Here is a 23306-nt window from a genome sequence, read left to right as displayed (position 1 = left end):
CAGATGAGAATCCCAACTATAGAGGAGGTAGCACAGCACCTGAAGAAAGGGAGTTTTCTCTGAATAATTATGTATCTAAACTTCAAGGTAAGATACCCAGTGGTAACTGACTATACTAGGATGCCCTGAGGGCAGTATAAAACATTATATAAATCTAGGTTTATTCTTTCTTTTGCATTTGTAATGTAAAGACTGGAGTGTGGTGCTCAGTTTATGTTCAGTCATTATCTAGAAAGCACTTTGGTAAAAGTTCTACAGTGCTGTTAGAAGTTTGATACTAACTAGTTTAATCCTTAGCAAATTGAATCAACAGTGATCGATACAAAATATATCAGAAAGATGAAAATGGATACACAGCCATGTATAAAATGAACATTTTATTAAATATTCATTTACATCTAGTGCAATGATTTATTTCAGGTTTACAGAGAATGTTGATCGCTGATCACTGGCATTTCAGTGAGCAAATTCTTCCTTTCCCTCATAACTGATTCCGCTGAAGGTTACCAAGTTCTTGAAGCTCTACTATCAAGTGGTCCATTGTTGTTTTCTCATCAGCTAACTCGGTATGAATTTCACCCGTCACAACATCAGCGAAAAGTTGCTGCAAGACAAAGGCAAAGAAAAGTAACAAAAGAAACTTAACAACCACTTTATTGTTCTCCCATTTATTGCCACACCTATTTAATGGAACAGCTATTTCTAATCTGGCCCTTTAATCTTTCACTCTTTTTCACACTTTACAAACACCAGCAATAGTTACTATTAGGGAGCAGCATTAAATTTCATCAATGCTGCACTGCCAAATGGCTATCAGCCAGCACCACTGCTGGATTCTAAAAAAATGTTGACGCTTAAAACTGTTACACTAGAAAATGTGTTCATTTAATAAAACTACCTCTTATAAACCAACATCCCACATTGATTTTTGACCCAGTCAGATGGTAGAATGCTTATTCCAGCGTACTTTAGGTAAATGTTAAGCAGCTTCTTGAGCATAAGTATGCAACAATGCTTCACAATTCAACACAATATCTGCCCCTCAAAATGCCAACAGTGCAATGTAATCAATTTGCAAATATAAAAACAAAACTTGACAGGTGCTAGAAATCTAAAATAAAAACAGAAAATGTGGGAAATGCTCAAAGGATAGGCTCCTGCTTTTCTTTAATCTGCAAGTTTGAGTTTAAAGTTCTCGTTGACACAAAACATTTGCAGGACTGAAGCTGGAGGCAACCCTGAAGCATGGATGACCTACTGTTCTAGTTACCAGAGTCCCTGTAGTATAGCCTATTACCCTGAATTGTGAAAATGACTCAAAGGGGCTTTAGGTGAAATTTTCTGAGTTATAACGAAGACTGCAAAGACACAGCCTTCTGTCCCTGCCTCCATCAAGATAGCTCATCAGCAGTAAAGCCAAACAGCATTTACCAGAGGTATCATTACCAACATCTTTGGGTCTGGCACTGAGCAATAAGCAAGTTGACATACTGAGCTCAGTAAATGTTTTTCCCAGTGTTTCTAGGCTGTTTACACCCTGTCCAAACACACTCAACAGTCTTGAAAGACTTAATGAGATAACATCATAATTGGAGCAACTTCATACTCGTAGTCTCCGTTGTGTAGCTGATCCACTACCGGATACAAATCACTGTATAAAAATGTGCATAATACTTGGCACAAAAAAAGCGTATTCAGATCCATGAACGTGAAACATTTAAAATGCACTCAGTTTACACAATGGAAATGGGAATCTGTTGTATACAATTGTTCACAAGAGCAGAGATCGGTGTGACTTAAAGGTCACACACAAGACTTGGCTGTAGAAAACAAGTGAATCTGCTGTGTTTTAATTCACTCATCAATGAGTCAGCATTTATTGCCCATTCCGTGGTGCCCTTGAGAATATGGTGCTGAGCTGCCTTCTTAAACTGCTACAATTCATTTGCTGTGAGTACACCCACCATGCTGTTAGGGAAGGGAATTTCGAGATTTTGACACAGTGATGCTGAAGGAACTGTAATTTATTTCCAAGTCAGGATGGTGAATGGCTTAGAGGGGAGCTTGCAGGTGGTGTTCCAATGTGTCTGCTGCCTTTGTCCTTCTAGAGGATATTGGTCACAGGGTCATCAAGTGGGCCACTGTATTCTGGATGGCGTCAAGCTTCTAGAGTGCTGTCGGAGCTGCTTTCATCCAGGCAATTGGGTCTATTCCATCATACTCCTGACTTGAGCCTTTTAGACTGAGGACAGGTTTTGGGGGAAACAAGAGTTGAGTTACTCGCTTCTGACCTGCTCTGGTGGTTAGTGTTTATATGGTGATTCCAGTTCAGTTCTGCATCAATGATAACACCCAAGATGCTGACAGTGAGGGATTAAACGATAGTAATACTACTGAATGTTAAAGGGCAATGGTTAGATTCTATTTTGAAGACTCGCGAGACATAAATGTTGATTGCCACTTGCAAGCACACACCTATGTACAGTCCAGGTCATGCTGCATCTGGATATGGACTGCTTCAGCTCCAGAGTCCAAAAAAAAGCAAAATACTGTGCATGCTGGAATCTAAAACAAACAGAATATGCCAGAGAAATTCAGCAGGTCTGGTAACATCCGTGAAGAGAGAAACAGAGCTACCATTTCGAGTCTGGTTTCAGTTCTCTGACCCTGTCGCAAGTCTAAAAAATAACCTATTTTGCAACAGCTTTCGGTTCTGAACACCTGGTATTGCCAGATAGAAAACACTGGAACAACTCAGTCTATGTTTGTTTCAGCATGAGGAGTCACAAATGGTACAGAATATTGTGCAATGATTGGTGAACATCCTACTTCTGACCTTATGCTGGAGGGAAGGTCATCAATAGGCCTTGGAAAATTTCTTCAGTCAAAGATCTATGTTAAATCAATCTTTGCTGACTTACAACCTCCCACCCTAACTCAGATGGGTTCCCATTGTGTTGAAGATAAATTGTTAAACTGATTTGGATCAGAAGTGGATAACATCACAAATGTTTGCTTTGCAGCTCTATAAAACTGGGCTCTTTGTTCCATACTAAGTTACAAAAAGGACTAGTGGGTTCCCACAGGCTTCTGAATGATGATTCAGAAGTGAAGGTCAATTAATCTTCAAACCGATAAGACTAGCCTTGACTGCCAATGCCACAAAGAAGAAAGGGAACAGTGGATGGTGAACATGGAAGGTTACACATTTAACATGTTCAACAGGCCACACTCGTTTTACTAAATCCTGCACTATAATGTGCATCAGCTTTGGTTGACCCAGCATCAAGAAGATCAAATGCAATCATAATTTAGTTCATTGATTCTTGTAAACGCATAAATACCTAAGAAAGCAATTTGTAGGTCTGCCTCATGTACAGTTTGCCAAACTAAACTCTAAAGGAGTCTAGGAATACCACAGAGTCACTTGAGGGCTGAAGGTGCTTATGAAGCTGCACATTGGCAAGAGTCAAGGTATTTAGGGGAATGAAGAGAAAGAGTAAAAAGAAATAAACAAAATAACTTTTTTTTTGAAAAGGAAGTAAATTGAAAAATAATTCTACTAAAGCTATACCTTTTCTGTAATGTGGGGGGGGGGGGGGGGGGGGGGGGGTGGAGGTGAGGGAGAAAGAACATGGATGGCTATCCCAGCAGCAGTGCCCCATTTGTGAAAACAGATGTGCTTCTGAACTAGCTTGTAAAAAGCTCCTGTAATATGCAAGATAATAAATGTGTCAATATTAACCACACTAGTTTCCTTTGTGACCAAATGGGAAAAAAATTCAATAAAGACATTTTGTTTCCAAATAGCAGAAAAATTTATGGGTCTTCTTAACCCTCTGATAACAACAGGAGCAAATTTTACAAAACATTAACGTCCTCCAATACACTATCACCTCCACGCTCTATTTGTATGAATGAAGAATGAACTGTTGCTCTATTGCTTGAATATTTCTAAGAATTCTGCAACCAGATGCATGGAAGACATGCCCCCTCCTTCTGGGAAAGAGACTGAGCTCGAGTTGACTTCACATCAGAGGACCCAACGTTTGGTCACATACGGAAATCACATGATCATAATCACTCAATCTCGGAACAAACTACTATGCCAACATAGCGCACTGCCTGTTTTGTCGTGCGTTGCAATTATTCCTTTATCCTGAGAAGCCTCCAAAGTAACTTCATAGTTAGACACATTAGTCTGAGCTCGGTTATGTTGCTGGGAGTGGGGTGGTGTTAGGGTCAGGAAGACTGCCTTACACAAATGGGTCCGTACAGATGTTTAAATCTGAACAGTTCAAAAACTGATTCCATGCCATCCACTTCTGGTCTTCACAGAGTTGGCAATGTTGGGAGACGTCATCCTGATGCCAAGAGATGTATTAGTAGTTGAATTGTTTTAATAGAATCAACTGCCTCTGATATCCAAGACAACACGGTGTGGAGCTGGATGAACACAGCAGGCCAAGCAGCGTCAGAGGAGCAGGAAGGCTGATGTTTCAGGCCTAGACCCTTCAAGGCCTCCTACCTCTCCTTGGCCTCTTCATCTCTAACACCAACTCTACATCTTGTTGTCTCAGATTCTCCAACATCGGCAGTTCCTACTATCTCTGCCTCTGATATCTCAGCATTTGCAGGTTATATAGTGAACAGTTGGGTCTTGGCAGCTGAATGGAGGTGAATACAGATTTGGGGAGAGGGGTAAGTGCCTTTCCAGCACTGTTTATGGGCAGGAGGAGAGGGAGTGTTTTCACCATTCATAAAGATCTGAAGGTTTGGAGATATCTGGTTGTGCAGCTTGCTCTGGAATCCTCCCAGCTTGACGTGCATTGGAGTTAAAGCTAAATGGTCTATCATTCCATTGGTGAGTAAACTGCTTTGATATTTCTATTGCTAAGAAAATTAAACAGCGATACAGGAAAATGCACTGTTTTGCAGATCAGAATACATGCAAACAGCCTGTGCACCAGATGAACCAAACTGATGTCAGACCATCTCCCGTTTAGTTTGGATTCCTACAAGATCATAAGACATAGGAGCAGGAATTAGGCCATTTGGCCCATTGAGTCTGCTCCGCCATTCTATATGGCTGATTAGTTCCTCAATCCCATTCTCCTCCTTTCTCCCCATAAACCTTGATCCTCTTGATAATCAATGGATAGACAATGAAGAAACAGATCAATCATTCTTAGATGCACTGTACTGATAGCCTATGGATTATTTTCATCCATTTTAATTAAACACCCCTTCAAGTCAAATACCATCCCAATTTGAAACAATATCGCCGTTCTTTCATAGTAGCTGGTTCAAAATCATGGCATGTCCGACGTAACAGCAGTGTTGGCGTACCCATGGGTCCCCCACCTTGAAGTCACTGGAGCGCAGCGGTTCAAGACAACAGCTCACCATCACTTTCTCAATTAAGGGATGGGCAATAGATGGCAGTCATGCCAGTAACACCCACATCTTGTAACAAAACAAAATCAAGAATGTCTCCCCTTTAGGCACACAACTTTCGACCCAAAATGTTGTAATCTATACAGTACCCAATGCACCAGATTCAGGAATATGTAAGCTCTGCAATGGGGTTCTCTTGCAGTTTTAAGGTCTACATTGGGAAAATATCTAAGTGGCACCAAACTAAACAGCACAACCTATCTAGTGTTGTACAGTTTCTGTTGTAACTTGTGATTTGGTTCCTGGTTTACAATCATACCTTACATGAAGCAGTCCAGGGGAAAATGACAATGTGTATAGAGACTTCAGACTCTTCACATATTCATTGTTTGAAATATACCTTAATTTACTTGGTTCAGGATTGGCACTCCATCTGCAGTAACCTATAAGTTTGTGATTTTCAAACACAACTGAGGTTACAGAATAAAGTTTCAGAAACTATGTTGGTGGATGCTCTTTGAAATTGGATTGGGTGTAAATAGACGAGCATTTTAATGAGCTCAACACAGACTTTCATCACTACATTCCGAAGTGGTAGGACAAACTTTCAAAACTGCTTCCTCTGTTCAGGCCTCGCTAGAGCCTTCCTCCACAATTAATGTTTAAGAAATGTAGCCAGTAATCTATACCACTTAACTGAAATTCAAATAATCAATATATAACTAAGGAAATTTATGCTGGACGAACAATGAAAAGCTGAAGACAAATTTCCTTCACCAAATTCTGAAATAACATCACTGGTTTGAAGATATTAATTTGTTTAACATGCACCAGAGCTGGAACCAGTATTATGTGAAAATGTCTCATCAACAGCTGACATTCCAATCAGGTATTAGAAACCGTTCGTGCTTTTCAACCTAGATTGCCTATTGATATAATGGAAAACCTACTGCTGCCATAATGTTACTAATAGTGATATGGTTTTGAAATGACAGTGCTGAGACGTGAAATGAGAGAAACATTTTAACACGAATACATCGCTCAAGAATATAGAGATTTCCTGGACAGCTAAAGAATTCAGGAAAGTGAAGTGTAACATAAGTCAGATCTTAGGGATCTGAATTCACGAACTGAAGATTAATGCTGACAATGATTATTCTTATACGTCAACCTCTAAAAGACATCACATTATGGAGAAAAGCTTTTGTGGGCCTGTGAAACATTACCACTGACACTCAGTATTGACGTTTCAGTAGAGTGGATGCAGGTCTCCCATTCTTGACATAAAAGTGGCAGTCTAACTTCAATGTAATTCATACCATGTTGTTTCTCATATGTCACTAAGGACTGACAGCTCAGCCAAATCGTTGCAATGAATGAATAGCAAAGAATTGTGAAGAACGAATATATCATTCACTGCTTGTTGTTGAAAGAGTATACAATTTCAGAGCGGAATTAGGCCATTCAATCTTGGCTGATCTGTTTCTCTCAATCCCATTCTCCTGCCTTTTCCCCAGTAGCATATCTCTGCTCTTGTATTCCAGCCCCCTGGAAATGAATGCTGACCTAGCATTTGCCTTTCTAACTGCCAAGTGAGCATGCATGGTTAACCTGAAGAGAATCCTGAACTAGGATCCCCAAATGCCTTTGTGCTTCAGATTTCTGTAGCCTTTTCCTATTTAGAAAATAGTCTCATGCCCCAATACTTCCTACCAAAGTGCATAACCCAACAGTTACGCACACTGTATTATATCTGCCACTTCTTTGCCCACTCTCCCAGCCTGTCGAAGTTATTTTGTGGCCTCCCCACTTCTTCTATACAACATGTCCCTCCATCTATCTTTGGGTCATCTACAAAACTGAGCTATAATGCTGTCTTCGTTTGTCCAGATCTTTAATGTATAATGTGAATAATTGTGGTGCCAACAGTGACCCCTGTGAAACTCCACTAGACACCAGATGCCATTCCGAAAAAACACCCCATTATCCTTACCCTCTACTTTCAGCCAGTCACCCAAGCCACTAGCCATGCAAGTACCTTCCCTCTATAACGATGGGTTCTTGTCTTATTTAGCAGCCTCCAATGCAACACCTTGTCAAAAATCTCCTAGAAATCCAAACAGCTCACGTCCACTGACTCTCCCTTCGTCTAACTTGCTTATTAGGTCCTCAAAGAATTATTAAAGAACAGATTTATCAGGCATGACCTCCCCTTGACACAGCCATGGTGATTCATCCCTTCCAAGTACTCTGCAACCTCAGCCTTAATCACGGACCCTAAAATCTTACCAATGAACCAAGGTCAAGCTAACCAGCCCATAGTTTCCGGTCTTCTGCCTCTCTCCATTCTTAACAGCGGTATTACATTAGCCATTTTCCAGTCCTCTGGTACTTTTCCTGACTCCAGTGATTCCTCAAAGATCACCCAACGTCTCCACAATTCTCAGCTATGTCCTTTAGAAGTTTACAGTTTAGTCCATCTGGTCTGGATGAATTATCCACTTTCAGACATATGCACATTCAGACCTTTCAGCTTCCCCACTTCTCCTTACTGATGGCCACTGTTCTGCTATGCTGCTGGTCTCTTCCACTGTGAAAACTGACGCAAAGTTCCAATTCAGTTCTTCCACCATATCTTTGACTCCCCCCCCACCATTATTACTTCCACAGCCTCATTTTCCAAAGGTCTAATGCTCCCTCTCTCTTACCTTTCACATGTCTAAAAAATCCTTTTATATTATTAGCCCGCTTACTGTCAAATTGCACCTCCTCTCCCCTTATTGCTTTTTTCAGTTATCCTCTGCTGGGTTTTAAAGATTTCCCAATCCTCTGATTTCCCACTATTCTTCACCACATTGTATGCTTTCTCTTTTGCTTTTATGCTGTCTCAGCTGCCTTGCCAAGCCATGGTTGCCTTATCCTCTTCTTAGTGTGTTCTACCTTCCCTGGAGATGAATTTCTGTTATGCTTCCTGAATTATCCCCAGTAATTCCTGTCATTGCTACTCCACTGTTTACCCTGCTAGGGTCTCATTCCAATCAACCCTAGCCAGCTCCTTCCTCTTGTCTATGTAGTTAACTTCAATCGTAATACCATCACTTCTGACTCAAGCTTCTCCTTCCTAAACAGCAGGGTGAATTCTATCATATTATGGTCACTGCCCCTAGACGTTCCTTCACTGTAAGCTCCTTAATCAAGCCTTCCTCATTACACATCACCAAATTGAGAACTACCTGTTCCGTCATGAGCTCGACCACAAGTTGCTCTAAAAAAAACTCAGATATTCCACAAATTCCTTTTCTTGAAACCTACTACCAACCTGATTTACCTAGTCCACCTGCATATTGAAATCCCCCCATGATTATTGTAATAGTGCCTTTCTTACAGGCCTTTTCTATCTCCTGATTTATTTTCTTCTCCACATCCCGATTACTGCTGGGAGGCCTGTACACAACTCCCATCAGGGTCTTTTCTCCTTTGTGGTTCCTCAACTGTACTCAGACAGATTCTACACCTTACAATGCAATATCACTTCTTGGTACTGATTTAATTTCATTTCTTACTAACTAGGCAATCCCACCCCCTCTGCCCACGTGCCTGTCTTTTTGATAGGGCGTGTATCCTTGGATATTTAGTTGCCAGCCCAGATCCCCTTGCAGCAATATCTCTGTGATACCCACAATATCAAACCTGCCCATTTCAATCTACACTACAAACTCAATGACCTTACTTCACATACTGCATGCAGTTAAGTGCAACAGCCCTCAGTCCTATGTTAACTGCCCCCATTCTCATAGGTGTCCCCTTATCTGCTGTGCCTAAAGTTAGACTTCTGACTTTTTCCATACTTTGTGTCCTATTACACATTCTGGAAATTTCAATAATCTCTGCTGAGACCTCCTCCCGTCCCTTAACTTTTTCCATAATTGTCCATGCAACTGAATCCCCACTACTTAGTTTAAAGCTCCATCCACAGCCCTACTTATGGCAAGGCACTGGTTCCAGTGTGATTCAGGTGGAGCACATCCCATCAGAAAAATCCTTCCCCAATACTAGTGCCAATGTCCCATGACTGCGAACCCCTTTTCCCACACTAATCTAAGTCACATCTTTACCTCTTTAATCTTGTTGACCCTGTGCCAATTTGCTCATGGGTCAGGGAGCATTCTGGAGATTCCTGCCTCAAACTTTTCTGGAGTCTATGATCCCAGGAGCAGGTGATGGGGGCTCTCTGAAGCCTGTCAAACAAACTTCGATATTCTGTCCCATGGCATAACGTAGTGCAGTTTCCAAAGGCCACACTTCGAACTATACTTGTTTGATGATCTCAATTATCCGGTCATTTGTTTTCCTCAGTTTAAATCCACACATCATGATTTCAAAACAAACTTGCAAAGTATTCATAACTGAGTGGAGTTTGTGACATTAAAGAAATGTGGGACAAGTGCAACATCAGTATTTTCTCTACTTTGAGAAACTATGACAAATGACAACGCCCATATTAGAGTGTATCAGGGTGAAAAAGTCTCATTTGTATTTTCTGTAACTTTCCCTAGCCCCATAAGTCTCAGACACAGTGTTAGCTCTCGTCTCATTCTGGCCTTTCAAGCACTTTTGATTTGAACTGCTCCATCAGTTGTGTTCGTGCCATCAACTGCCTCGGCCCTACACTGTAGAACTTACTCCTCTCGTTTCTTCTCAGAAGTGTTCCTTAAAAAGTACCTCTTTGCCGAATAGCACTTTATGTGGACCAGCATCAAATATTGCTTGCTGACTTTCTACATGTTTTATTGGGTTAATATACTTGACAAATAAAAGTTACTAAGTACAAGAACGAGCGATTAAAGCTTAGTTTTGAAAAGCCTAAATATTGAACAATTTCATAGCTATGAGGCAAGAAGAACAATAATAATATTAAATAACATATGCAAAAGAAATATGTTGACATGAAAGAAATCGGAAGAGGCAGAAAATTTTTGACAAACTTAGACAGGATGGAAACACAAACAGAAATTGCTGAAGAAGCTCAGCATCTGTGCAGAAAAAGCAGAATTAACGTTTTGGGTCCAGTGACCCTTCATCACAACTGTTTATAGCTAGGAGAAGTGTTGGTAGAAATGCTCAAGGTGCGGTGGTGGAGGGAAGCGGTAAATGATAAGTGGAGTTGGAGCCCAGAAGGAGAGAACAAAAGTTGAACAGAAAAAGAAGGGGTAAACGTGAGCCAGGGGAAAATCAATGGCTGCTACTGGAGAGTCTTAGAATCTAACAACTGGTTGGTTGTGAAAGCAGCCCATGTGGTAACGAAGTCTAGTGTGTGTGGGGGTTTAGGTAAGGGCATAGGAGAAGGTGCTAAGGCCAGAAAATTATTGAGCTAGATGCTGGATCCTGAAGGTTGCAGGTTCCCCAAATGGAAAATGAGATCACTGTGTTTAGAGAAGACAGAGGTGTTAGCTGAACCTCATTAGTTTTCCATTAACATTTTAATCCTGGATAGACTTAGGCTTTGTAGAGAAGTAGCTGCTTTCTGGAAACCTTTCCAGAAAACTTTTTGGCATAAGAAAGGAAAACAAACTTTGTGGGAGCAGCTTTATTAATGGAGGCGGAGTGAGGTTGGCGGATGGTAACACTAAGGATGTCAAGAGGAAGAGATCGAATGACACACAACCATCAAAGAACTGAAAACTTGGCTTGTAAGAAACATAACACACAGAGTTTTTGAATTGGTCAAGTTTAAGACCTGGATTTCTCCATGCTGAATATTAAGCATCATCTTATTCGATGTGCAAACCTACCTGCATGCAAGCTTACATGGTGAATAAGCGTTGCCCTGCATTCACTCAATCACTGATATTGATTACAAAGCTAAAAGTAGTAGTGTACTTTCCTAAAGGACCCTGGACGAAGTCGTGATACAACAAATGAATCATTTTTCATTACCTCAACACCGGTATACTCAAATGGACTCCCATAGTAGCTACATAAATACATCTGTTTCTCCTGCAGACCTAATGCTTAGCATTTACAGAAATTTATTCTTTGATCTTGAGATTGAGTGCATTACAAACAGGAACTAAACTAATCATGTGTAAATTATTAAGGTCAAGTTCTTACAACAGTATCACAATTACTATTATTCCAGGAGCTTTACGACAGGCTGCAGTCAGAATACTACCTTATAGTCATTGAGATATCACTGTAGATAGCATGAAGTCTCTCTTTCGTCTCAATAAACCCAGATCAATGCTTCAAGCAGGGATTTCCAAATTTTAATACTTTCTTTGAGACCAGTTCAGGAAAATGTTTTATTTGGAAAAAAAAATCAAAGGAAACCAAAATCCTATGGTTAGGATGGCAGCAGGTGAGCTGAGAGGATTGACCTGGAAAGCTTTTGATGGAAGCCGTCTGATGGGGACTGAGGTTCAGATCATCAAAGCCAGGCAATCCAGGACAGTCAATGACAGGTCACATGGAACTAGGAAGACTGAATCAAATTGAACAGCTGCAACAATACCATTTGCTCGCTGGCGCACAATATCATGATACAGCAAATGCATTATTAGATGCAAAAGTTTCAATGTGGCACGAAAACAAATCTATATGACAAAGCAGCACACAAACTGCCCCTTTCCGCAAACTATATTCTTATGAAAATAATGATGAATACAGATGGTACCTGACTCAATACATTTCTGGGTTACAATATCTTGCAGCTCAAGTGCTGAATATGACTTCTAATGGGGACCGAATTTCTGATAGTTGCAGAGAGAATTCAGCAGTTAATGTAAAAGTTATGTGATGTTCTACCTGTGCTTTACTGGACAGGCTACGCAGACTGAGGCGAGCTGAGGATAGTATCTGCACAGCTTCCCGAGGGTTGGTTTTGCCTTTACTGCATTTGATTGACACTGCAAATATAAAAACAAAAATACACATAAAAGAGACTAAGATACAACATCAATTACAGTATTAGACAACAACGGACATTTATAATGAGATACTAGAGAAATGGGTAAGGCAAGATTTCTAACAAAAAAAGTTTTTTAAAAAAAATCGTTCAGACTTATGATAAATGAAACAAAACGTCATCAACTGATAGTTAGATACTTTCGCAAGGAGCAAAACCTTCGAGTGCTGGAAATTTGAACTAAATAGAGATATCAAAACATTCATCATGTCAGGCAGCATCTGCAGAGACAGGAAAACGGTCAGTACATCTTGGTCACCACAGAGGATATGACAGATGAACTGTATACCACACATCATCCTGGCTCGGAATTAAATCAGAGCCTTGTTCCTATTGCTAGGTAAAATTCCTGGAAATCCATCTCTAACTGCACTATGTGCATAATGACAATCACAAAAGTGACGCTGAACAACAGCTGTTCCAGAAGGCAGGGCAAATCAAGGATGGGCAACAAATGACAGCCTAGCAAGTGACATTCAACTTATAAAAATTTAAGTTGAAAAGCTTACAATAAGAATCTGAGCAAGAGAAAAGGGGTTGGAATAATTCACCTCATCCTCAAGAAAGTGAACTGAGAAAGTGAATATGGGGAGAAGAGGAGATGATTAAATGTCAAGAGTGAAAATATACAAAGTAAAAAGGAGATGACGAGAGAAATCAGAAAAATCTCTCTTGCCTTCACAAGCATGAATTCACAACATGAATCCTCACATTAAAATCACTTATCGTTAAAGTGGGATTTGTAATTAAGTTTTGAGGGTTGCAAAATGAGTGGCAATGAGATGAAGTGCTGTAAGTGTTGTTTCTTGAGCTTGTGTTAAGCGTCATTTGAAGCGTTGGAGGCCGAGGGTAAAGGTGGAGCATTAAAGGCACAAGTGTTTGAGAGTTGAGGGTTGAGCTTGTGTGTAATTATAGAGATGTTTTCAGCAAAGCAAACTGCTTTTAAACTGCCCAAGATTGAGGAGATCATACTGTGGTCAGTGAATAGCAGAGCCTGCAATTTAGCATTATTTTGTTTTAGTATTGCTGAGTTATTAAAACCTTGACGATTCATTATGCTGTTTAGGGCTGTATATTACAGCACGGTGCAGTGACTGAGACCCCAGACCCACCCCACCAACCCCTATAATCCATACAATTGAATACAATTAACACCCAAATGATATATAATTAACACAGAACTCTTGTGGTGTAGTGGTAGTGCCCCTACCTTTGAGCCAGGAGTGCCAGATTCAAGTCACACCTGCTCCACAGTGTGTCCTGGCACTTGTGAACAGGTTGATTAGACAACGTCCCATTAAGATGGGAAGATGAGCAGGTAGGAGGGGTTAATGGTGATGCAAATTAGGACATCATGGACAGAACAGCTCTTCCCAAAAACTTACAGTCAAAAGGGGTGAGGACAGAAAATTATGTTTTTCAATCTGAGCTCGTCTGGAATCTACAATAAGCCTGATGAAAATCTCTGTCAATATTAGGCACATACTTCTCATTTCAATTTCTGGCAATATAACTGTACTCTTAAAGCTGAGATACCTATATAATTAGTTATTAAAAAAACTGAAAATTAAATCCAGATGACTTCTGCAAGCAACATTTGTGGTCAAGTCTCTGATGGCGACAGTACATCATCAAAATAAAAATAACAATTTCTAGGATTTCATTCTGTTTGGAGCTTATAACAAAAATAAGACAAGTTCTTCGAGATTCAAAAGAAAATATGCCGATACTGGGAATCTGAAATAAAAATAGAAAATGGCAGAAATACTCGCAGAAGGTCAGGCTGAACATGTGGAGAAAGAAACAGGATTAACCATTCCTTTCAATAGAACTGGTCTGATTTTACTCTGATGTCAGTTAATTTAACTTATAATGTCACAGAATCTTATACAGCCCTAAGCAAAGTAGGGTACTGAGAGATTTGCGGCAGAACTGGACAAGGGTGAGGCTTTTTATCAACAATGGGAGCAACTTGCTGCATCTTTTATGCTTTCACTGAGCAGCGAATTGCCAGTTTAGGTGGAATACTGCTTGTGAAATGCCTTGTTAATAGTCCAACTTATCTCGTTAATATTCAGCTTGCCATCTTACACATCAAACAAGTTAGATGTTGCAAAATCTCGACATGAATTCAGAGTGGGTGCCTGGTGACTTCAGCTCTTTGTTTGTTCCAAAGGGCCTCCACGTTACTTAGGAATAAGCCGCATCTCAGGGCACGATCCATGGGCACCTGTCACATGCACCCCATATTACAGACACTGGCATCTAACACCTTCTAGCGCTATGTGACCATCATGGCAACTCTGATCCATTCTGTGTTGGGCAGGAGGGTACATAATTGTATTGTAGGGCACACCAGCAAATAACATCGAAAGGTAGTAGTGTAGTCACTTTGTGTGAACAGACAGGTACCTAGCTCAGGGGTCAGACAGGCTGCGCCTCAGGGCTGCTTATAATGCTCTATTAGTGCAAACTCACCTAAGTCCTCCCTGCATGCTTGCACTATCCATGCCTCACCTGCCATGCCATGTCTGTTCGGACTTCAGCCAGAGTCAAAGGCTATCAATACTGCATTATTGACTGGCTCTTTGGCATGGACACACAACAGGCTGCTTTTTAAGGTCTTCAGCAGGGAACTGTCTAACTGTCTTTTTCTGAGGGGGACCAAGGGGTTCCCCAATGAGAGTTAAAATCCAGTCGGACATGTCTAGAGGTTGCTCATTGAAATCAGTCAGAGGTCTGCAACAAATACAGCCCTGAGGGGTGCATCCACTGATCATTAACGAGGGTGAGAGAAGGAGCCTTTGGGGGTTCAGTGTCAAAAGGTGTGATGGCTGGCACATGTGGTGAGGGGTGGGGTTCTGTGGCATTTGTGGAGGTAGGCGCAGATAAACCTTCCATGTAGTACAGAGAAAGTTTTTCTGCACCCATACCCCCAAATGGAGACCCATCACATTGAACTTTACCTCCAACTGTCTTCCATGACCCCGAACCTCAATGTTACACCCCAAAAGTGTTCACTCTATCCCTTTGCATTCTCCTTGTGGAGACTATGGAGGTGGTCACTACCAATAACAGCCCTTCCCACAGCCTCCTGTGCCCTCCAATGCTGTTTTGATATGCCCATTCAGCTTGAATTTCCCTCCCATTATCCCCTCCTTGCTCCCACATGAAGGCAGTAAGACACAACTCCAATTACAGCATTTGACTATCCACATTTATAATGAGATACCAGATAATTGGGCAAGGCAACATTTCTAACAAATACACAAAACAGGAGTTTGCAAACACCAACTACATTTCATCTGCAATCATTCCTTCATAAATATGCAATGCATGCAGTTATGTTGGCCAAAGGCTGCTTGCTATTGGTGCAAAGTAAATTAACAATGTCACCTCAGTTATGCAGGAATTAGCAATAACTCAACAGGAGGCAAATACTGGGTGAAAGCACCCCATCATTTATACACCTTCCAAACTTACAATGCGGCAAAGGAAACATTAAAACACCTCGTCATGTAAATATGATGGACTTTAACAAATGTGACGGAAATTGGAATGGTTGTATGCGTCTGGGATTGAAAGGGAATCGGAGCACAGTTAGCATTCTCTTTTGAATGTTATGTGTTGGTCACTCAGCCTGTGTGATACCTTCATCATGCTGTGACCAGGTCAGTACTGAGGCAAATGGTAACTAGTGAAGGTCTAGTACAGCCCGAACACAGAGGGCCACACTGTCTATTTGTGCTGTGCTCTGTATAGTTGGAAGCAATGAGACAATTTAATTGATGCTGAAACACAAGGGGAATGGGAGACGCCTTCCAAGGAGAAGGGTAAGGACAATGACAAAAGGAAGCTCTCTTTGTGGATGATGGAACTTGACTGCATTGGGTTCGATGTGACGGACAGGACCTGACTGACACCTGCTTCCATTAGATGTTAGCTGGGTGCAGAAAACCAGCATGGGCTGTCAAGATCAAGATACCAGTATTCAGTATGCAGTGTGAACTACAGCCTGCATTTGTTTTCCTTGTGGTCCCCTTTCCTGTTATCAACAAACATTCATATTTGGAACTGACTGAATGCTCGCCTGTATGTGAAGTTCCCTTACCACTGGGAAGTGGGGAAAGAGTATCGAGGATTCAGAGAGGGTCTCTGGAAGAGATATATGCAAGAATAGGTAAACTGTGTGTGGCTTGGGGTTAACTAGGTGTGACCAGGGTGAAAGATATATATAATGGAATGATGAGAGCAGGATGGTCTTAAGACTGCTGTTCCATTATGTTGGCAGTCATGTCTAGCACAAGACTGTTAATACTTCTCCAGGTATCGAGTAGCCTCAAGGGTGGTGCAGACACAAGGGATGCCAGTCTTTCAGTGGATATGCACTGTGCAGTGAATTATTCTGATAAGAAAGGGCTAGAATTGGACATGAGGGATACCACTGGGGTGGAGCAGGTAGTTAATGAGGCATGTTTTATAAGAAATGGTGAGAAACGTTGCTGGGCTTCATGGAAAGGATCTCTCCAAAAAAAATTCACACAATACACACTTTACCAAAAAAAAGGCAAGATTCAACCCAGTAAGTTTATTTTTCTCTCCACAGGTGCTGCCTGTAAATGAGTTTTTTGATTTTTGTTTGCTTTAAAACCCAGGACATCCCATAAAACCTAAGGCTTTGACCACGTTGTTGGTCATTTGCCCAAAATCAATTTACACATGGGCCAAATTCTGGTTGAAACAACTATGAAATGCCTCGGGATCATTTACTAAGTGAAGGCATTGCTTATATATAAAGTTGGTGTTGTGCAATTTGTTTTGATATATTTGACTGTGCTACACATTACAAATCCACAGGGTTGTGATCAGATCTGGGCAAGAATCCTATCCTTAATCCTGATTCTTGCCAAAGATTAGTAATGAAACAGGCAGTGTCCATTCATAATAATGGAATAGCTTGATATTCCGGTTTGTTCCAATTAAGTTCAATATCTGTTCACATTTGTATTTCCTCAAAGGCAACATCCTGATCAGTCTGGGCTGCATCTTTCTAAAGGAGGTTTTTTCCCCATAAACCTACCACTCTGATTAAATAGATCCAGCAACATCTGTAGACAGAAGTAGAGTTAACATTTCAAGTCAAGTAACTCAGTTTCTCTCTCGACAGAAACTTCCAAACCAGAATTTCTGCAGCACCGAGTTTGTGTTTTAGATTTCCAACATCCTTAATTTGTTTTCACTTTGATTAAGCTTTCGATCACTTACCCTCATAGCTTTTGGTGTGATTTGATGTCAACTTTTGTTTGATAACGTTCTCATGAAATGTCTTGGTATATTTTACGATGTCAAGGATGTTATATAAATACAATTTACCATTGCATGGGGACCACTGCTATAGCCAGTACTTGAAAACAGGTTGTATTATGGGAAGTGCATTTGATTAAAAAAATAACAACTGGAATCCAGAGCTGTAGATCTAGTATGCCACAATCTCTGCTTGTAATCCTGAGAATATTTTCTGTTCTCTCATGGGATATGGGCATCACTGGCCTGCCAGTATTTATTGCCTGTCCCTATAAATGCGAGGTGATGCATATAAATGCGAGGTGATGCATATAAATGCGAGGTGATGCATATAAATGCGAGGTGATGCATATAAATGCGAGGTGATGCATATAAATGCGAGGTGATGCATATAAATGCGAGGTGATGCATATAAATGCGAGGTGATGCATATAAATGCGAGGTGATGCATATAAATGCGAGGTGATGCATATAAATGCGAGGTGATGCATATAAATGCGAGGTGATGCATTTTGGAAGGTCGAATTTGAAAGCTGAGTACAGGATTAAGGATAGGATTCTTGGCAGCGTGGAGGAACAGAGGGATCTTGGTGTGCAGATACATAGATCCCTTAAAATGGCCACCCAAGTGGACAGGGTTGTTAAGAAAGCATATGGTGTTTTGGCTTTCATTAACAGGGGGATTGAGTTTAAGAGTCGTGAGATCTTGTTGCAGCTCTATAAAACTTTGGTTAGACCGCACTTGGAATACTGCGTCCAGTTCTGGGCGCCGTATTATAGGAAAGATGTGGATGCTTTGGAGAGGGTTCAGAGGAGGTTTACCAGGACGCTGCCTGGACTGGAGGGCTTATCTTATGAAGAGAGGTTGACTGAGCTCGGTCTCTTTTCATTGGAGAAAAGGAGGAGGAAAGGGGACCTAATTGAGGTATACAAGATAATGAGAGGCATAGATAGAGTTGATAGCCAGAGACTATTTCCCAGGGCAGAAATGGCTAGCACGAGGGGTCATAGTTTTAAGCTGGTTGGTGGAAAGTATAGAGGGGATGTCAGAGGCGGGTTCTTTGCGCAGAGAGTTGTGAGAGCATGGAATGCGTTGCCAGCAGCAGTTGTGGAAGCAAGGTCATTGGGGTCATTTAAGAGACTGCTGGACATGTATATGGTCACAGAAATTTGAGGGTGCATACATGAGGATCAATGGTCGGCACAACATTGTGGGCTGAAGGGCCTGTTCTGTGCTGTACTGTTCTATGTTCTATGTTCTACGTTCTAGATGTCCTTGAAAAGGTGGTGGTGAGCCGATTTCTTAAACCGCTGCAGCCAATGCATTGTAGGTTGACCCACAATGCTGTCAGGGAGAGAATTCCAGGATTTTGACCCAGCGACAGTTAAGGAACAGCAATATATTCAGAAAATAATGAGTTAAGAATGAAAGCAAATTAAATGTAGAACTACAGAAGCTCAGTTAAGTCTGGCAAGGTCTGATTAGCTCAGTGGCCTCTTACCGCGCTGTTTTATTCTATAAAATCATCCAATTCTCGGAACAGACTCTAAAAACTATGGACAGAGGAATTAGGAGCAGAAGTAAGCCAATCAGCCCCTTGAGCCTGCTCTGACTTTGAATAAGGTCATGGTCGATCTGTATGTTTCATATTCCACATTCTCATCTACTTCTGATAGCCTTTGATTCCCTTACCCTACAAGAATCTCTGTCACCCTACCTTAATGCAATGTTTTGTTCACATTCTTTGGTTTACTGATTACCAATTAATATAGAAATACTGTTCTCACCAAAGAATTAACCACAGATATAAGTGAGGATAGGAAGAGAACATCTGCTTTTGTTGCTAAACAATAATTCCTATTAAAAGCTGTGCATGTGAGAACACTGCGCAGTTGTGATGCTTCCAATGAGAATATTTAGTGGGCAAAGTAAGCATTGAATTGGTTCCTTCAATTTCACTGCCTCTCTGTATGGAGCCTTCAGCAAATCTGATCACTTTAAATTAAGTTTCCAAGTCATTAATTTGAATAAGAAACACTAGTAGTCCCCAAAATCGAATACTAGGGAACCTACCCAAAGCAAACAGGTCGTTTTAATTCCCTCACCTGCAGTGCTCACCAGTATTCAGGACAGTACACATAACATTAACACTGATTATGAGCAAACATTACTGAGCAAGTTGTAAAGTTAAGGATTAGAGAAGTTAGTCACAGCTGCTGGCAGCTCACCATGTGCAAGTTCTATCGCTCCTTTTGACACTTCTTTGAAAGATGCGATATCTTTCTCCCAGCCACTGGACTGAGTTTCACAATGATGGGCTTTAACTAGATACTGCAGTGCCTGTAAATAAAAACAATGATATTATTCTACATTTAAAGGAGCACAGTGTAAGAACCACGTCTTTTTGTTTTTCTATACTTTTGATCGTGAACTGAGATGACAAAACAGCTGGTTCAAAAACCAAGTATTGTTGGTTGCACATTTTAAATGCAAAAATCCTGACTCTCAATGTAAGTACTGCTTACATAGCCGCTTGTTCAATCAATAGTGGAAGCCTAGTTAAAGATAAGTTGGAGCCGGGTGTCTGTACACAAACGGAGCTTCACTCAGCAACAAATAGCTGCTTTATCTGTGAACTCATGAATGGTTATTGATGACAGACTTTTGCATGGCATAACTATGTAACTGCATTCTAAACAGATAAACAACTGGCTGGGATCACTAAACTGTCTTTCCAGTCTTTCCATCTGCCAATTAACACCAATGTTTTTTTAAATCCTCTCTGTGCATGTACTAATGCAGGTGTAGAGGGGGAATTTATAAGGAGTTTAAAAGTTTAACTAGTGGAGCTATATGTCAACAATTCATCATATATTTGTCTGAAGCTAGGATTGATTTATAATAAATAGTCATTCTTTTTGTGTACAAAAATCTGGCCCATTCTTTCTGTCAACCTGAGTCTAAAGGACAGGTAAATTAGGGAACTCTGCATACTTTTGGAAATCTTTAACTTTGGTGATGACTGCGGAATAACATTTAATGCACTACCCCAGCAATGAGAAATTACAGCTACTTATTTCCCCCTATTCCCTCCTTATCACCTCCACCATATTCTCCTTCAGCCAAGTGGTCAATGCAGAGTTTCTATTAACAGCATAACTCACGCAGTCAGGATATTTGAGGTTTGCTTGCCGTTCAAGGTTACAATAACAAATTCAGCCACACTATTAAACTTAAGGTTTTCTAGCAACGCATCAGTCAACACTAGACAGCTTAAAATACATGTGGGATATATGGTTCATAAGTATAGAAATAAAATGCCTTTAACAATAGCTCAGAGATGCTATATATGGGCGTGATAAAACAAATTATGAAAGTGAGTCAAGAAGGGAGATATTCAGGCAGATACCTATAAGCTTGGTACAAGGCATAGCTTTTAGGGAGTGCCTTAAAAGAGTGAACAGGGTTGAGAGATGGAAAGGGTAAGGGATGGAGTCTATGGTCTTAGGGACCTGAAGGCACACCCAACCAAGCGTGAAGGTACTAAAATTAAGGATGTTCACAAGGCCATAATTGGAGAAGAACAGGTGTTTTTTGGAGATTGGAGATAAGGGGCAGCAAAACCAAGATGGAATCTAAAAACAAATGCGAATTTTAAAATCCAGAGGTTGCTTTACGGGAACATGCGTAGGTCAGCCAGCAGGGAGGTGAAGCATGCACAGAATTTGCTGCACGATAGGACACTGGCAGCAGAGTGTAGGATGAACTCAAGTTTTCACAGGGTGGAATCTGAAGGTTGAGCAAGAATGCACGGGAAATGTCAAGTTTAGAGGGTAAGCATTCAGCAATAGATGAGGTTAAGCTGGGACAGAGTCTGGCAATGTTATGGAGGTGGAAATAGGCCTCGAGAAAGGAAGCGAACTTGCGTTGACGTAGCACCTTCCACAATCTCAATTTTCCAAAACAGTTTACAGCCAGCAAAGTGCCTTTCAAACTGTAATCACTGTTGGAATGGTGCCAACACTACAGCCAGTTTGACACAGCGAGATCCCGTAAGAAACAGCATGCTAGTGAGAGGTTTAGATTAGATTCCCTACAATGTGGAAACAGGCCCTTCGGCCCAACAAGTCCACACCGCCCTTTGAAGCATCCCACCCAGACCCATCTCCCTATAAACCACACACCCCTGAACACTACGGGCAATTTAGCATGGCCAATCCACCTAGCCTGCACTTCTCTGGACTGTGGGAGGAAACTGGAACACCCGGAGGAAACCCAGACAGACATGGGGAGGATGTGCAAACGCCACACAGACAGTCGCCCGAGGCTGGAATCGAACCCAGGTCCCTGGCGCTGTGAGGCTGCAGCGCTAACCACTGAGCCACCGTGTCGCCTGAACTGATAAAATGTAAGAACCCAGTAAAATGCGAGGTGATGCATTTTGGAAGGTCGAATTTGAAAGCTGAGTACAGAATTAAGGATAGGATTCTTGGCAGTGTGGAGGAACAGAGGGATCTTGCTGTGCAGATACATAGATCCCTTAAAATGGCCACCCAAGTGGACAGGGTTGTTAAGAAAGCATATGGTGTTTTGGCTTTCATTAACAGGGGGATTGAGTTTAAGAGTCGTGAGATCTTGTTGCAGCTCTATAAAGCTTTGGTTAGACCGCACTTGGAATACTGCGTCCAGTTCTGGGCGCCGTATTATAGGAAAGATGTGGATGCTTTGGAGAGGGTTCAGAGGAGGTTTACCAGGATGCTGCCTGGACTGGAGGGCTTATCTTATGAAGAGAGGTTGACTGAGCTCGGTCTCTCTTCATTGGAGAAAAGGAGGAGGAGAGGGAACCTAATTGAGGTATACAAGATAATGAGAGGCATAGATAGAGTTGATAGCCAAGAGACTATTTCCCAGGGCAGAAATGGCTAGCACGAGGGGTCATAGTTTTAAGCTGGTTGGTGGAAAGTATAGAGGGGATGTCAGAGGCGGGTTCTTTACACAGAGAGTTGAGAGAGCACGGAATGCATTGCCAGCAGCAGTTGTGGAAGCAAGGTCATTGGGGTCATTTAAGAGACTGCTGGACATGCATATGATCACAGAAATTTGAGGGTGCATACATGAGGATCAATGGTCGGCACAACATTGTGGGCTGAAGGGCCTGTTCTGTGCTGTACTGTTCTATGTTCTAAAATCCAACATTTCAAACATTTTGCCAAACAGTCCAGAGGCAAATGTGCACACAATCCCCCTCCAAAAGTGCCTGCAAGTTTTCAGATTTAAAGAAGTCAAAAAGTATTAGCATTATAAATCCTGAGCATGCTTTAAAAACGCTCAGCACAGCGCTTCTTGTTTGCTGAAAGGAGTGCATTTTTTCTGTCAATTATTTGAACCAACTTTTCGTGCCTATGAGAAGCATACAAGTGTAAGCCAAAGACTTCCAAAATTGTTTAGGGCCATGTCAGTAAAATCATTGAACTTTCCAGGTACTGCAAACATAGGAGCGTCAGAGCCAAGACCTCAGGGAGTCTGCGGCAAAAAAATGGTAGAGTTACGTGGCAGGAGATTTCTGATCCTTTGGTATGAAAATCCCAATTTATAAAGTTAATGCCTTTTGGACGAGAGATTTGAATACGAGCCATCAAC

The 23306-nt window shown here is 41.3% G+C and overlaps 1 protein-coding gene across 1 annotated transcript in view; it reads right to left on the bottom strand.

The window, feature by feature from the left end:
* Positions 1-362: 362 nt before the first annotated feature.
* The window catches only part of ttc27 (tetratricopeptide repeat domain 27), a 184857-nt gene continuing 161913 nt past the window's right edge, over positions 363-23306 (bottom strand). The window contains exons 18-20 of the mRNA XM_059648684.1: positions 19895-20006; positions 12202-12302; positions 363-604 (exon numbers count right to left, since the gene is read on the bottom strand). Coding sequence (XP_059504667.1) covers positions 482-604; positions 12202-12302; positions 19895-20006 — 336 coding nt within the window. The 3' untranslated portion in view covers positions 363-481. The remainder of the gene's footprint in view (positions 605-12201; positions 12303-19894; positions 20007-23306) is intronic.

The sequence above is a fragment of the Stegostoma tigrinum genome, chromosome 9, assembly GCF_030684315.1.
Source record: "Stegostoma tigrinum isolate sSteTig4 chromosome 9, sSteTig4.hap1, whole genome shotgun sequence".
NCBI lineage: Eukaryota > Metazoa > Chordata > Chondrichthyes > Orectolobiformes > Stegostomatidae > Stegostoma > Stegostoma tigrinum.
The sequence above is the reverse complement of the archived record's forward strand: the minus strand, read 5'-3'. Positions and strand labels throughout refer to the sequence as shown.